Source organism: Prinia subflava, chromosome 2 (genome assembly GCF_021018805.1).
Source record: "Prinia subflava isolate CZ2003 ecotype Zambia chromosome 2, Cam_Psub_1.2, whole genome shotgun sequence".
Classification (NCBI taxonomy): Eukaryota; Metazoa; Chordata; class Aves; order Passeriformes; family Cisticolidae; genus Prinia; species Prinia subflava.
The window spans coordinates 1844629-1860854 of NC_086248.1; the positions used below are offsets into that span (position 1 = coordinate 1844629).

General features: G+C 47.0%; 1 protein-coding gene across 1 annotated transcript in view; it reads right to left on the bottom strand.

Annotated features, from left to right (window-relative positions):
- INTS9 (integrator complex subunit 9) overlaps positions 1-16226 on the bottom strand; it is a 61950-nt gene that overhangs the window by 1428 nt on the left and 44296 nt on the right. Inside the window, exons 13-16 of the mRNA XM_063423031.1 lie at positions 14836-14960; positions 12169-12336; positions 1715-1813; positions 699-836 (exon numbers count right to left, since the gene is read on the bottom strand). Of these exons, the coding sequence (XP_063279101.1) occupies positions 699-836; positions 1715-1813; positions 12169-12336; positions 14836-14960 (530 nt within the window). The remainder of the gene's footprint in view (positions 1-698; positions 837-1714; positions 1814-12168; positions 12337-14835; positions 14961-16226) is intronic.

The window sequence follows — 16226 nt, forward strand, 5'->3', positions numbered from 1 at the left end:
CAGCCTGGCCTTGGACACTTTTAGGGATCCAGGGGCAGCCACAGCTTCTCTGGGCACCCTGTGACAGGGCCTGCCCACCCTCCCAGCCAGGAATTCCTTCCCAATATCCCATCCATCCCTGCCCTCTGGCAGTGGGAAGCCATTCCCTGTGTCCTGTCCCTCCATCCCTTGTCCCAAGACCCTCTCCAGCTCTCCTGGAGCCCCTTTAGGCTCTGGAACTCTGCAATCCTGCCCTTTTCCCTGCTAATTCTCTCCAATTATCTCCTGCAGGTGAGAACAAGACCCCACAGAGCAGCAACCAAATTTGTGCAGCTTCCTCAGGAGGCTCCTCCACCAGGGGAGATGCTTCCAGCATCTGTTCCTCACTCGGTCACCTTCTCACAAATGTTGTGGAAACTGAAATGCTTTTGAGACTCCCTCAGCTGCTGAATCCAAAAAGTTCTGTGAGGCAAACCACCCACCAAAAGCTCTGTTTGCATGGGAAACAGGAGATCACTGCCATGAACCCCACACAGCAGGACACGGCTCCACAGGGAACAATTCCCTCTTTTCTGAAGCGCAGGGACACCCTGGAGCACTTTGGAATTCTCCATTTCAAGCTACACTCAGATGATTTCCCCCTTCTCTGCTGCCAAAGCAGCACATCTGAGACGTGCAGAAACCTGCTGGAATCCCACCTGCCTCCCAAGACTCCTCACCTTCTCCAGGGTCTGCACAAACTGGTCCACGGGGATGGAGCCGCTCAGCAGCGGCTTCAAGGATCTGCACTCGGGCACGTCGTCACTCACCCGCTTCCTCTTCTTGCTGGCAGGGGGCTGGGGGGGTTTTGGGGGGAGCTGATGGATGGGAAGGAAAGAAAAAGATCCCACTCTAAAGGATGCAACAGCTTGGGAAACAGGCAAATTCAGAGCGAGCAACTACTCAGGGGATGAGAGCGTGGCTTAGCTCCAGCAGTTTTTGAGGATTCTGGCATTTTAAGCCCAGGTCTAAGTTTATTTGGCAGCAGGAATGAGTGGAGAAGGGAGTAAATGAACAACAGCAGCCTCAGAGCAATCCCACTGCAGCAGTTCAATGTTTCCAGCACTGCTGAGGGTTTCCAGGGAAGCAGTTTGGCAGGAGGAGGGCAGCCTGTGTGCTGAGCTCTGACAGAAATCCTCGCCCAACCCTCACATCCCTGACATTCCCACACTGGGCTCTCTGCCCGAGCGTCCTGGGCCCAGCCAGGGTGGGAAGGGCTGTTCAGGGAGGCTCTGCAGCCCCATGGATCTGAGAGAAAGGGCACCAGGGTATCCTGGACATCGCCTCCTCCAGCCTGAAGAGGGTGGAAGGGAATGTGAGGGATGTACAGAGATGTACAACCCCCAGGGAAACTGAGGGCACATGGGCTCTTCCCAAGTCTCACATCCCAGGTCATCTCTCTCCTCTAACCCTTGGTCCTGAGAGCTTGACTGATGCTGTTCCTGACTGTGGAAGGCAGCAGGATGATCTGCAGCCTCTCTTCAGGAATTATCTCACTTCCCCTTTTATCTCAACCAGGGAACAGAGGGCAGGGAGATTTATTTGCACCTCACTCCCTGCTCCAGGTTTTCCTCACCCAGCCTCTGCCAAGGGCTCAGCTCTGGTGGGAAGGAGCTGCAGGAGGGGCTGCTGGGGTCCTGGATGGCAGGAAAAGCCAGAGTAAAGATGTTTTTCTCCCTTTCCCCTTACACTGTACCTGCAGCACGTGCTTGTTGTCCTTAGTATGCAGCACAGCAGAAACTGTTGCCAAGGAAATACCAGGCTTGATCTCCAAGGGCACCAGGGAATCTGCAAGCTGAGGCAAAAGGAGATTTTGTTCAGCAAGTGATCAGCTGAAAACGTGCATGAACCCAGCTGTGAGATAAATTGGCAGCGTGGTATTTTTAAACATGGGCTAATGAACTGTAAACACAAAGCCACTGATGGACTGCGAGCTCCTCGGACCCGCCCAGCCTCCTTCCAGCTCCCACAATTATGGATTTCACACCATGAGGTTTGCAGGAACCAGGGCTGGTCTCAAAAACCATAATAAGCCCAGAGAACCCTTGTAGGAAAAGACAATTCCTTCATTAATAATTTTAGTTAGTAAAACTCATGGTCTAATCATCATTATGTTTGTTATGCTGATGGACAATGAAAAATCAAAGTGAGTTTCCTTTCAGTTCCTGCCTGCAGAGTATCTGGAATAAGAAGGGTTTGTCCTTAAAACCCCCATGTTTTCAATCAACCCACTGTTGATCAGTTTGAAATTATTCCAACAATGCTGCACAAAACCCTTTCCACTGCCTTTTGTATAATTCTTCCCTGAAAGACAAAGAATTTAGTCTTGGCTTGGAGTTTGGATCTAACACTGCTGGCAGTGCCTGGAGTGGGCAGTGCTGCACCTGCTGAGACCAGTGGAATTTGGCCAGCTGGGAAGCACCACTTCCAACCACTTTTCCAAAGGAATTCTGCAGAAAACAGTGCTCATGAATGGAGAAAATGATTCCCTTTTCCCCTCCAAAGGAATTCAAGGTGCCAGGATGCCCAGTCCTTTTGCCATGAAAGCACTCAGAGGGTTTTTCTGTTGGCTTTGATGGAAGCCAAGTTCTTTTAGTAAGTTCTGAAAATCTCACCTGCCACTGTTAAAGCTTCAGGGACATTTTGAGAGTTGAAATAAAGCAGTTGGTGTGTTGGAGAAACACAGGCTGCATTAAAAATCTCTAATTTTTTTCTGTATTCCACTGTGGTGAATCCTAGAAATCCAAATCTGATGGAGCAACTCAGCTCACTGTTACTCTGGGACTCTGTTCGAGATCTTTAAGGCAGGCAATTTGAATACAGCCTTTATGGTTTGTTGTTGAAGGCAAAGAGAATGAAAATATAACAACAATCATTGCTTCAGATTCCTCCTGGGACCTAAAAATAGCAGCACTTGCAGCAGGGAGTTCTGCTGCCTTCCCAGTGGTCGAAGGCACTTTCCATTCCAACCACCCTCCTGAGGAGGATCGATACAAAACGGGCTCTGATGAAGAGCAAAATGACAAATCCTGTGAAGAGGAAGATCCTTAAAGAACAGGGAGCCAAAGTCTTCTCCTGCCACTGAAGTATTTTGCTGTTAACGTTTCTGCAGGTTTTAAACAGGCTAAACAGCAACACTTGGATTATTTACAGTCAGAAAAACGGTAGGACAGGCATTCATTTTTATTTCCTCTCCAGCTCACAGCCCTCTCTGTGTGGCAGCCAATCCTTTTATTATAGAAACTCGGTGACCCAGACCAAGAAGGTCATTTAATCACATCCAGTAATTCACCCAGCAAGGCCAGGCAGCACCGCTCCACTCCTTTCAAGTGACCTCCTGCACACACAAATCACAGAACTCCTCCAAAATGCTGCATTAAAGAAACCCTTTTCACAGAAGCAGCAAGTCTTGTCTGAACTCCAAGCTATGGCAACTGCACTGTTTCCCCTCACAAGTGGTTTCAAACTTTAATTCTCCTGGCAGCCAGGAAGCCGTGTCTCATTTCAAGGTTGAATTTGTCCAGCTTGCGGTGCCTGGCTCTTGTTGTGCCTTTGTGTGTGAGATTGAAAAGCCCCCCACCACGCAGGAATAAATGAGTCTTCCTTCCAGTCATTAGCCCGAGCCTGATGTCACACACTGACACCAGGAAAGCCACCAGAGCAGGGACACTGAGATCTAACACCACATTAATCAGCCCCCTGCCCGTGGATGAGCACTTGGACTGCCTCAGGTTCAATTTGAGGGGGATGCATGCACTATTTCAGTTTTTAGCTTGGGATGTTCTCTTGTGATCAGAGCTGTCTGCCCACGCTAAACCAGAGGAAAGATATTTTTAGCATTAAGTCTTAGCTGTAGGGTTGCATTTTCCACCCCAAAAGGGGATTTGACACACGCCCTGTGAGCACAAACCACAGAGATGTTGATGAAGAACAACGTGGATTAAGTCCCTCTTAAGACTCTCCTAAAAATTTCAATGGGGACAACTCTCCCCAGGTTTGTCTTCAGTCACCAACCAAAAATCCTCTTGTGGGCAATGAGGGGCTGAACAACCACTGAGGATGGGATATGAAACTCCACAGTAAAATAAAATGAAGCTGAATAATCAGTGAATAAAATCAGGGCAGGTTCAGCACACGTGGTCTTAGTCCTCTGGAGGATTCTCCCAGGCACACACATGCTGGATGTACAACAGTATTTTAACATCCCAGTTGCAGTGATTTCTTCTTAGATTTTTGGGACACCTCCCCAAACTCCCCCTTTTTCCCTTTTTTCCTCTGGCTTCCACTGGAGAGGGTGCAGGAAGGCTGAGTCAGCAGGGAGAGGCAAAGTTTGGGCTGAGTGAGGTGAGCTGGATATGGAGAACAAGCAGGAGCACAGCAAACTGAGCAGCAGCTAAAATCCCCTGAACTTTTAGGATCTGAAATCACTGATGTGTACATTAGATTACAGCATGTGTATTTAGAAAGGAGCCCAGGTGGGGTTTTTTAATTATGAAATGTGTTTTCCAGATTTTCAAACTGCATAAATGGGGGATCAGACCAGAGAGGCACAAGGGAAATCCCAAACTGTGGATTTCTCTGGCAGTCCTGAGGTGAGGAAAGCACTGTTAAAGGAAAGAGATTCCCAGGCAACTCCTGGGCTGCTGCTGCAATTCCTGAAGGGTCATTCTCGAGCCTACTCCCAGTTTTCATTAATGTAAATGAAATTAGGACAGAATGAGGAGGAATGTTCAGAAGTCCCACTGAAGTTTGTAGGGCACCTTTAACAGAAAACAGGATCAGGTTATGAGAGGGGAAAAACTCAAAGACCTCAAGAATTGGAGTGAGAAAACCAAGATGAAATTCAACAGCACAAAATGAAGTCCAAGGATGAAGCTAATATTGAGAATTTCTGCTCAATTTCTGCGTGGGCTGGCAGCTGCTGCAAAGGACAGAGGTGAAGGGTTCAGGTTTATTAGTCCATCCCAAGAGAGTCACAAATGTGACACGGCCATGAAAAAGCAAAATGCAAGCCCAGAAAGTATCAGGTCATTCTCTCTGAGATGAGCCATCACTCTTACATTGGGCCTGGCAAGATTTCATCTGAACCACTTGTAAAATGTGAGTAATTCCAAGTAAGAGATTCTGAAGGGTAGATTAAGGCAGGAAGAGCTGTCTTGTAAGGGAAAACGAAATATCTTGGCTTATTTAGCCTGCCAAAAAAAGAAAACCAAAGGGAGAGTTTGATTATTCTACATAAACACCACAGGGAAAATACCAACAAAAGGGAAAGTGTATTTCTGCTCAAACATGATGTTAGGAATAAATGTGTGCAGGCCAGCAGTGAGTATGTGTGGGCTGGAAATTAGGATGTTTCTGGCCATCAGAGACAGTGGGGGCTTGAACAACATCTACTGGGAACAGCAGGGGCAAAAAAGTCTCTGCAATTTGAAATCTTACATTTTTTTGAGGCTCATTTTAAAAACTGTTGGTTCTGGCCACGTAAGCCCTGAGGGCACTTCCATTTCTAGGTGGGAAGGATGGAAAACAGCCCTGGAGCTTGCTGGGTATGGAGCAATTCCCACCCAGATCCCAGCCCCTGGACAGGATGGAATTTGTATGGCACAAAAAAATATCCCCTGGTAATTATTAGAGAAGCCCAAGGATTTTAAGATCTGAGTTCAGAGAAAGCCCTGGAGATCACACCTGCAGAGATTTTTATGGTAACTACTCCTCAGCAAAACCTGAATGGACACCCTGCCTCATCCTCCATCCCTCCACTCCCCAAATCCAGTTTCTGGGTGCAGGAAAGCCTCTTTAACAGGACAAAATTGCTTCAAGGCTGTGCAGCAGCCTTTTCACAAGCAGGGAGGATCTGTAGAGTCAGTACTGTAGGCAGAATTAAAACCATGGTCTTTGCCATTCACTTCAATTTGGATGGTGGTGTGAGGAGAGAAGGATAATTTCCCTCACCTCTTACTTCCTTGCCTCCTCTTATTCCTTAATTTAAAAAGTAAATTAGTTACTAATAATGAATTATTTAACTACCAGGAACTCTGATGGCCACGCTCTTGTAACCAGACACAGGAGGAGTCTCCAACAGACCCAGCCCTGTTTTTATTTTTACAGCCCCTGCTAAACCAGGGGAATAAACCAGGAATTCTGCAACTGTCAGATCCTTCAGAGGGACAAAAAACCATGTGGGCTCAAACACATGGGGTGAAGGGGGAACTGAAATGTGTGGATCTGTTACCAGCAGGCACAGGGAACAAGGCACAGGCAGGATGGAAATTGGGGAATTTTGCTAATGAGACCTAAAGGAGCAAAGGCTTTTCCACCAGAAATGAAGGGCATCTGTAGAATCATTAGTGGGTGATCTGAGTCAGGTCTTTTGACACAATCCAAGGTGTGGATTAATTTAATTTAATTCAGGTGCTGAGTTAACCCCAACTTCACAGAGCTGTCACTCGCTGGGGGGTCTCCCACAGCTCTCTGTGAAGCAGATTTTAAATTCTCATTAACTTCAGTGCAGAAAGAATCCTACCATGAACACCTAAAGATTTTGCTCTTATCACTTGCAAAAGCCCAGACCTTGGTTTTGGGCTTCCACAGAGCCAGAATCCAGTGAGGAAATGAAAGAAGCACCAGGTACAGTCTGCAGTGCTGACCAAGGAATTAAAGCTCTTCTTTTCCATGGGCGTGTTCCACGTGCAGTTTACTGGACCTGGGATCCAGGAGGAGCAGGAGGAACCTTGTCCCCAAACCTTTGTCCCCAAACCAGAAAGACACCAGCCAACCACCAGGGAATAATCCTGGGTGGGATTCCAAGCACCAGAACTCACTCTAATCACTCAGCATAACTCTAACCCCTGGCTTTTTTTGCCAATCCTGTGCCAAAAAAAGCAGTTTAAGGAGTGTTTAAAGAGTGCAATGAAGGAGATTTATGGCTGTTTAATGAAGCTCTTCCCCAGCAGCCTGGGAACAGGCAGGGAACAGTTGTTTGAGGAACTTACAAAAGAATGGTGGAAAACAGAACCAGCAGAAGCAGAAATTAGGCTTGGATTTGAATGAAAAATGACAGCCAGGGGAAGCAAGGACGTGAAATATCTTCAAAGTAAAGGCAGCAAAGCTTGCAGATGCAAGAGATGAGTCATTCCAAAGACATAAAAATGGCATAAATCAAAATATTCAAAATATAGTAACCATTTTATGGGTCAGAATGTCAAGTCGGGATGGGATGTTGTTGTTGAAGCTGACTGGGAAGAGAGAGCTGAGTGCCTGGCTAGAAAAGTGTTATCTTACAGCCAGCCATCAAAAATGAAGGGAAAAACAAACCTAGACATTATTACAGGCATGCAAAGGCAGGCTGGAAGCAGAAAAGCAGATCTGAGTTCCATCTGACTAAACAGGACAACCTGTGGGTAAGACCAACCACAGAAAAGGTACAGCAGCAAAAAAAGGCAAAGGAAATGAAGCATAACACATTCCAAGCCCACAAAAGACAGGAGGAGGGTGGAGAACCCTCTCAGGCTGAATGGCCTGAAGAGACACCACAGTGAGGTGGGAGATGTTATTAAGGAGAAAATAAAGGCTGCACTGAGCTCTGCTGATGTAAATCCAGGGGATTTATCAGCACTGGTTCTGGCTTTGTGTGAGCAAAGCTGGTAGAAGGTGGGAAAGAGCAGTTTGGTGGAATATCAATGGGTGAGGTCCAACCCAGAGAGAGACTCCAGGCAATTCTGCAGTGGGCTGGGAGCTGGGGCAGGGCTGAGCAGCAGAAGCACAGAGGTTGTATTTCATTTAAACAGGCTGTATTTCATTTAAACAGGTTGTATTTCATTTAAACAGGCTGTATTTCATTTACTTTTTGTGAGGCTACAGCACATTGAACCCAAGAGGAACAGCCAGGAAAAAAGGAACACAGAGGTCAGAGATTGGATAATGTGGGGTCACCAAAATGAGCTGAGGGTGGGAAGAAGGACAGAATTCAAAACTCCTGAGTCCCTGAAACACAGAAGGAAGTTGGAGAGGTCAGGTAAAAGCAAGGAAAAGGAGTAAGGACGAAAGCTCCATAATTATAATGGCTGTTTTCCTAACTCTGCAGTAGTTTTTGGTAATTTCACTCGGTGCCAGGCTGTGCCTCGTACACTGACACCCTCCTGACTGGGCTGTGGCCTGGAGAAGTCACAAATTGAGTATTTGAAAAGCACAGAGCCCTCAGTGAAGTGTCTGCTGCCGGCACCGAGTGATCCGCACCATTGTGCAGCTGTAATTAAACTGGAGGCACTTTATTTGCTCAGACACTACTGTTTAATTTTATCTGTTTGCTCCAGAAGGTGTTTTCCATTTTCCCATCTTTGTCCTGTGAGCAGACAATGCCTAACCAATTTCCAGGAAGCAGTCTTTTTTTATTATTTTTTTTTTAAAGTGAAAGGCAGATGCTGAGAAGGAATTATTTAAAGTGTAAAGGTTTGCACAATCCCTGGGAGAGCCATTCCAGCCTGATGCCTTGGGACTGTTCAAAACTCTCTCCAAACAAAGGCTGCTGTGAGTGTAAATCTCATTATCATACAACAGGCCTGCCTGACCTGCCTTTGCTCGTTGGTGAAGTGATTGAAATACAGACGAGGTCCAGCAGTAAAAGTAAATTTCCATTAGTGTGACAGGCCAGGATCTGAATCACTGCAAGCTTTGGGAAGGAAATTTCGCTCTACCAGAGCCTGCACTGAGTGGAACCACGCTGAGCCAATCCTTTGGTTTTCAAAAGCTGGAAGAATCCAGGCAGAACTTTGAGCTGGGAAAGGGCCTGGGGATGTCAGGAGAGGGCCCTGATCAGGATTTCATTGCAGCAGCCATTCTTTTATGGCGCTTTCAGGTTTACTTCATACACAAATCCCAGCCCTGCAGCAGATCTAGCAATTACTGGTTTTTCCAGGGCGGATTTCATCATTCCATTTCAGGCTAACGTGGTTTTGACAAATAACAAGCCATTGCAAGGCTCCTAAGAGCTATAAAATGCCCTTTTCAATTGCCACTTGAGCCTGCACAGAACCCCAGGGCTGGTGGGAGCCCATATGAAACAAATGCCCTTTCCCTGCAGTACAGAAATTCCTATATTCAGGAACCCTCAGCTACGGAAAAGGGAACATTAAGCAGCAAATACTCCCACACCAGGGAGCCCCATCCATCAAGTCTGAAATCTGTCTTGCACAACCCACTCAGCAGAAGGGGAAGCTGCATCCATTTTTTACCAGGACCATGTAGTTCCCTTAAAAAGAAGGAGCAAGATCCTCTTTTGGAGGATGATTTGCATGTCTTGGAGCTGGGGAATGGCATCCATTAACAGTCCTGAAGCACAGCCTTGCTCTCAGGAGTCTTTTCAGGAGCATCACCACAGACCAAGCAGCTTTTGCGGCTTGTAAAGAGCAGCTCTGGAACCAAGGAAATCCCAGAATGGATTGGGTTGGGAGGGACCTTAAATCTCATCCAGTGCCACCCCCTGTCACAGGCAGGGACACCTTCCACTATCCCAGGGTGCTCCAAACCCATCCAGCCTGGCCTTGGACACTTCCAGGGATCCAGGGGCAGCCACAGCTTCTCTGGGCACCCTGTGCCAGGGCCTCCCCACCCTCACAGGGAAGAATTTGTCCCCAGTATCCCACCTAACCCTGTCCTGTGGCAGTGGGAAGCCATTCCCTGTGTCCTGTCCCTCCATCCCTTGTCCCAAGTCCCTCTCCAGCTCTCCTGGAGTTCTCCCTTCAGGTGCTGAAAGGTCACTCCAGAGTTTTGCCAGGCTGAACAATCCCCCTGGAGAATCCCTGGATATGAACAATCACAAGATACTTCTCCTCCCTGAGCATGGATAGCTCTGAAATTAGGACTCCTGTGTGAATGTAATTGGATGTTATTTGTTAGAGGAGGAGAAAAAAATGCTGTTTCTGTCCTTTTTCCAGATTCCTGCCGGACCTCTCCAAGTTAAAGGGAATGCAATAGAAACCAGCTCGCTTTTCCCAGGCTGGTGAGTGCCACATTCCCTCCAGAGCATCCTCCCTCCCTGCAGGTTTGGCAAGTGCAGGGAGAGCTGGAATCCAGTCCCTTCAGAGGCTGACACAAGGGACAGGCTCTCATACAACAGCTCAGTTCCACCTCAGGGTTTAGGTGGAAACCCAAAGCTCAAATTCAGTGGAATTTGAATAATTGGTGAGCTCCAGGCTGGCTCTGCACTTTGAACTCAGCATTGGTTTCATGCTGGTGAATTGAAGCCACATTCCACCACTCTTAGGTTTAATGGGATCCAATAAAGATGCAAATTTCCCAAACAATTAAATATACATGCCAAGATGGAGCTGCAGCCAAGCATATTTTGTAATTCAAGCCCTCTCCCTGTCTCCAAGCAGTGGGCTCCTCACAGAAATGCTGTGAAATGGTGGCAGTGGGTGTTGTGGGCTGGCTCAGGGATTTGTTGTGTGGGTCCCAGCTCTGCACTTCATATTTGGCTCAACTAAAGGACGTTTCCTCCTTCTACACTCCAATGAAAAGTCACCCAATATTCCACTTTCCAAAGGGCAGTAATGCCTGCTTGCAAAATGCCACTGTCACCTTTGATCCAAGGACACATTTGTGCTGATTGGATTGTCAAAAAAAATATTTTAAGCTCGTGTCTGTCAAAATATGGGTCACCCTTCGTAATATGGGTACATTTGGATTTGACTTAGGGGGTTAATAAATCACTAATAGACGTTGTGGGGATAAGTAATCCACATTTTAGATGGCTACAAGCAATCCATTAACCTGCGGGGCTCCTGCAGCCTGTAGGAATTAACCATTTATGGAAATTGTTGGAATACAAATGAGCCTTTTCACTGCTGCTTTACCATGACTGAAAACTGATCCTTAATGGGAAGAGTATTTCTAACAGCAGGTGAATTTGGGGAAGGAGAAAGACAACTCCTGCCTACTAACTCCTACATTCTCTGGATCCTTGCCATGGTCCTGGGCCACTAATTCAAACTGCCATGCCTAAAACTTCCTCGTATTTAAACTGGAGGTGGCTGGTTGCTTCACTCCTGGCAGAGATCACTGTTTGTCTTGGGGGATGGGATTTTCTTCCAAAGAAAAACTCACCTGAACACAATTTTTGCTTGCTCACAATCACAGAATCATAGAATGGTTTGGGTTGGAACAAACCTTGAAGCTCATCCCACTCCAATCCTGACATCTCCCACTATCCCAGGTTGCTCCAGCCTGGCCTTGGACACTTCCAGGGATCCAGGGGCAGCCACAGATCCTCTGGGAATTCCAGCTCAGCCCCTCCCTGCCATGAATTCCTTCCAAGATCCCACCCTAATGTCCCCTTTCCCAGTGGGAAGCCATTCCCTGTGTTCTGTCCCTCCATCCCTTATCCCAGGTTCCCTCTCCAGCTCTCCTGGAACCCCTTTAGGCTCTGGAAACTGCTCTAAGGTCTCTTCACCAGGCCAAACAGCTCTCTCAGCCAGCCAGTCGGGTATTTTCAGTTCCCATTAGTTTGTAGAGTGAAATTCTCTCTCAAAAATGCTTTTTTCCTAGCTCTCCAGTTGACAGAATGTGCTTTACATAATGAGAGTCAACTGTAAATCCCAGCCACAAGACATCTTTAGGACTAATACTGCACCTCCAGTCCTGAGGACAGCTCTGGGTCCCTCATGACAAGAGGGACATTGAGGGGCTGGAGCGTGTCCAGGGAAGGGAACGGAGCTGGGGAAGGGGCTGGAGCACCAGGAGAGGCTGAGGGAGCTGGAAAGGGATGCAGGCTGGAGAAAAGGAGGCTTGGGGGGACCTTATGGCTCTGCACAGCTCCTGACAGGAGGGGACAGCAGGGAAGGGTCGGGCTCTGCTCCCAGGAAACAGAGACAAGAATGAAACAGCCTCGAGTAGCACCAGAGGAGGTTCAGGTTGGATACTGGGAACAACTCCTTCATGGAAAGGGAGCTGAAGGAATCCCCACCCCTGAAAGCGGCACTTGAGGCCGACCACAGCGGTGCTGGCTGAGCTCAACTCCATGACCTTACAGACCTTTTCCAACCACAACAACTCTGTGTTCCCACAATCTCCCAGAAGCTGCTGAGCTGGAATTTGCCTGCCTGAGCAGGAACCCCCCACACCACGCCCGTGCCCCGCGGGGAGGGGACTCACGTCGGGCATGATCTCGATCTTCTCGTAGCGGCGCTTGTAGGGCAGCGTGAGCACCTCGGCGCGGCGGTAGGACATGGCTGGGGGCTGGCAGTCGACCATCAGGTCCGTGCGGTGTGACTGCGTGGGAGGGGGCTGCGTGTACTGCTCGGGGCACACCACGTGCAGGGGCTGCAAGAGAGCACCATGCAATTCCTGTCAGTCTCAGGGCTATTGATTCCCTGAGATTCTCCTTGGAGTTGCTGTTCCCCAAGGTACTAAGGGTTCCCCCAAGGTTGCTGTTCCCTGGGAGTTTCCTTGGGGTTGCTGTTCCCAGAGGTAATCAGGTTTTCAGTCTTCTCTTTGCCCTAAGTGTTTCACACCGGAGGTAGAGACGACAAGCTGAGTCCGCCAGTGCACATTTCCAAGGTTCTTTATTCTTCATTATCTCAGTTCTTTTTCAGCTCTGCCAGGGCTCCCTGGCAGGGAACCTTATCTTAGTTCTTTCTCAGCTCTGTGAGGCGTCCCCAGCAGAGCAGGACACGCGGCAGGACTGGGCGGATCAGAGAGCCCCGCACCTTATGTACGGTACCCCTGACCCAACCAGTGTCCACAACGAACATTTTATTTACAAAATTGTACCAATACCTACTACCTATGTTAACATGTCATTTCTACTCTAAACCAATCCTTGAGATCCAACTCAGCAGAAAATGGGGGACGAGAGCAAGAACAAGGAGCACAGGGGCCACTCCCCAATTCCTCCATCTTGCCTCTTCAACCCCATATACTGAGAATCCTAGATTCTACATTTACATTCTATGATAAACTAAATACTACTTATTTTGAATTCTCTCAGCTTGTGCTTCTTCACACACTGTGGGCATTCACTCCCGTGGACAGGGATCAGAGGCAGTGTCCTCCTGGGCTCCGTGTGAGGCTGCCTGAGCCCCTTGTACAGATCCCAGACCCCCTGTCCGGTCTCCAAACCCTCCAGGGTGGCCAGAGGGATGTTCTAGACTCCGACATGTCAGCACCGCAAGAAACCTGCTGCAGGAGCAGGAGCTGCGTGCGGCCGCAACCCGCCCGGAATTTGCGTCTTTAATCGCTGCTTTGATATCGTGATTGCGGCGAGGAGAGGAAAAATAAAAATATTAAGTTGGTTTTTCGCCCAAATCCTTGCCACATGAACTGGAAGGGAATGGCAACAGTGGTGGAGACCATCCCAAGTGTCAACACGGCAGCAGAAACCTCGGCCGTCAATAATAAAGGCTGCAAAAACAGCTCCTGGAGTTTTCCAGCAATATGTTAGCAAAGCACAAACGGTGTCTTGGGTTATGTAACCAAAAAAAGTGTATTCTATTTCATCTGTGGAAAGCAGGTGGGAGATGGTTTCTTTTTTCTTTATCTCTTGTAACTCCAGGGGGGAGGAGGGTGGATGCCTTTTGATAATGGGCCAGCTGTTAAACCAGGTGGGGCAGTGTTTCTTATTTCTTTCACCACTGTCCACCCTCTGGGGATATCTTCTGTTAAGGGGCCATTGAGGCTCACCAGTGACTGACACATTCCATCACCCCATTGGGAGATGCTCCACCCAGTGGGGAGGAGGGAGCATCTCCTCCCTCCCAGTTGGGGAGGAGCCAACCATTCCCTACCCAGATAAAAACAGGGACCCAGGGACCCCAGACATCCTGTTTTTCCACTGGATTCCCAGAGGAAGTCAGGACTCATCTCACCACCACTGAATCCTTTCTACAGGATCATCTCTACTCCAACAGAATCACTTCTGTCACTCCAGGAGGATTTATTTGGACTGCTCCAACACCGTGGCTGACAGGGTGTCAGGTCATATTCCTGACTCTGTAAGGGTTTTCTAGGACTTTTTTGTTCGTTTGCTTGCTTTTTTTTTTGTATTATTGCATTTGTATTTTTAATATTCCTAGTAAAAAACTGCTATTCCTATTCCCTTATTTTTGCCTGAAAGCTCCTAATTGCAAAATTGTGATAATTTGGAGGGAGAGGGTTTTACATTCTCCACTCCAAGGAAAACCCCAGTTTTCTCTGACAGATTCCAAACCAAGACAAAGAGGCTGGTTGCCACTGCAGGGCTGAAGGAAGCCAAAGGAGAAGCCACTGGTTCTGCAAGCTGGAGACAGCACAAGACATCAGCAGTAATGTGGAAGGAGATTTTTATCCAAAGCCAGGCAGTGGCAGCTCCATCAGTCTGCAGTGACAAGCCAGGTTGCACAACAATGAAATAAAGTATAAAGTGATGCAGGCATTGTTAGGAGGTTTGGAAGAATGTGTATTTCAGAGTTCAGCAAGACAGAAGACAGGGGAAAGCTCAGCCAGAAAAAAAAATCTGGTTATTATTTTAATTACTTAGTTATTATTTTATTTAATAGAATGTTAATTATTATTTAGCTGTCATGAGCCAGAAAGCAAATTTTAGTAGAAACAAATAGGATGGGCCACTAAAGGCCAAAGAATCGAGAGGGAACAGCAGATACTACAAGAACTCTCTTTTCTTAGACCTCTCCTAAAGCAGAGCTCAATGCTGTGTCCTCTTCATGGAAAAAAGCATTTGGGTGCTATCTCTTGTTTTGTTTAACGCAACGTTTGCTCGCAATTCATTTATTTTATTTCAGCAGTGTGAAGAAACACAAGAAAAGGCAACAGAAAATTCATTACCTGGACTTCTTTGAGTAATTTAGACACCTGAATAAAGTTGAGTCTCGTGTCAATGGGACAATAAACACATTTCATTGCCAAGGGCTGATAGGGAGCCAGGGCATCCAGGTAAGAGAAATCAGGTTCTGGGGAGAGAAATGTTGAAAACACTCAAAGCCCATTAACAACAGAAACAGCCCAATTCCTCTCTCATTCCAGTTTAGGCAGAGCTGTTGCTCAATGTTAATTCTGTTACAGATTTCTCTGCCATTCCTCCTCCCCCCACCCATTATTTTCAATTAATTTGATGAAAATTACGCCCACAATTAGTCTTACCTTAATCAAGCAACAGAGTAATATTATTTCATTTGAACACATTATTGCATGATTTTTAGGACAAATTTAATCAAGTCAAACCCACCATCTCTTATTTTTAATCAGATCTTATAAAGGAAGGCAAAATGTAGACATTTTGAGTCTTGTAAGGTAATCCAAATGGCAAGTTGCTTTTCACTACGACAAAAATGCAGCATCAAGATGATATCTTGATATATAAATATATTTATTCTTTTGAGTCAGGTTTAGACTGGTGGGAAACCAGGGGGTCTTTTATTACTGGATTAAAGGTCTGCCAGGGAAAAGTCAGGCACTGAATGGGCTTTTACTCCCACAGAGAGTAACAAAACATTGACTCTACTACAGGAAAAGATTATTTTTTTTAGTGAATGACAAATGTAGATCTCAGGTGACACGGTGTAGGATACAGGTAACCTCTTGATTCTGGGAGTCACCAACTAAAGGTGTGGAAAAGATTATGCCATCTCTATCTCCCTGATAATTGTGAGATAGATGGGACAGAGGGAATGCTGGAAAAAAAGGAACTGGTATTAGTTTGATAAGTACAGAATGGGAAAAGAGAAGGGGATGCATGAAAGTCTCATCTGCTGGATTATCCTGAACCACAGCGCCTCAAAGGACACCAGGCAGAAAAAAGTGAAGTTCAAGCCCGGCTGGAACACAGCAGGAGGAATTCTCTGGAACCTGCTGAGGCTGTGAAAGGATGAACTTAAAGGAAACTGAAATTCAAAGGCTCCAGTCTGGATTTAAAGAGCCATCTAGGATGTTCTGACATGGCAGCAGAGCCAAGAGCACTGCTTGGATTTCTCATGCAGACAGCAAAAAAAGAAAATCTCCTTCAAATCTTACCAGAGGAAGTTCAGCACCAGCGTGACATCCAACAAAAAGACAAGTTAATTGCTCACCTAAAAATCTCAAAATCTCAAAATGTGCTGCTGGCTAAGCACCACTGAGCACAATGTGGGGATATTTACCCTGAGAGAACAGAACATGGCACCAGGCAATGATATAAATGTTTGGAACTGTCAAAGGGAGAATTCCCCCAAGTTTAAAGC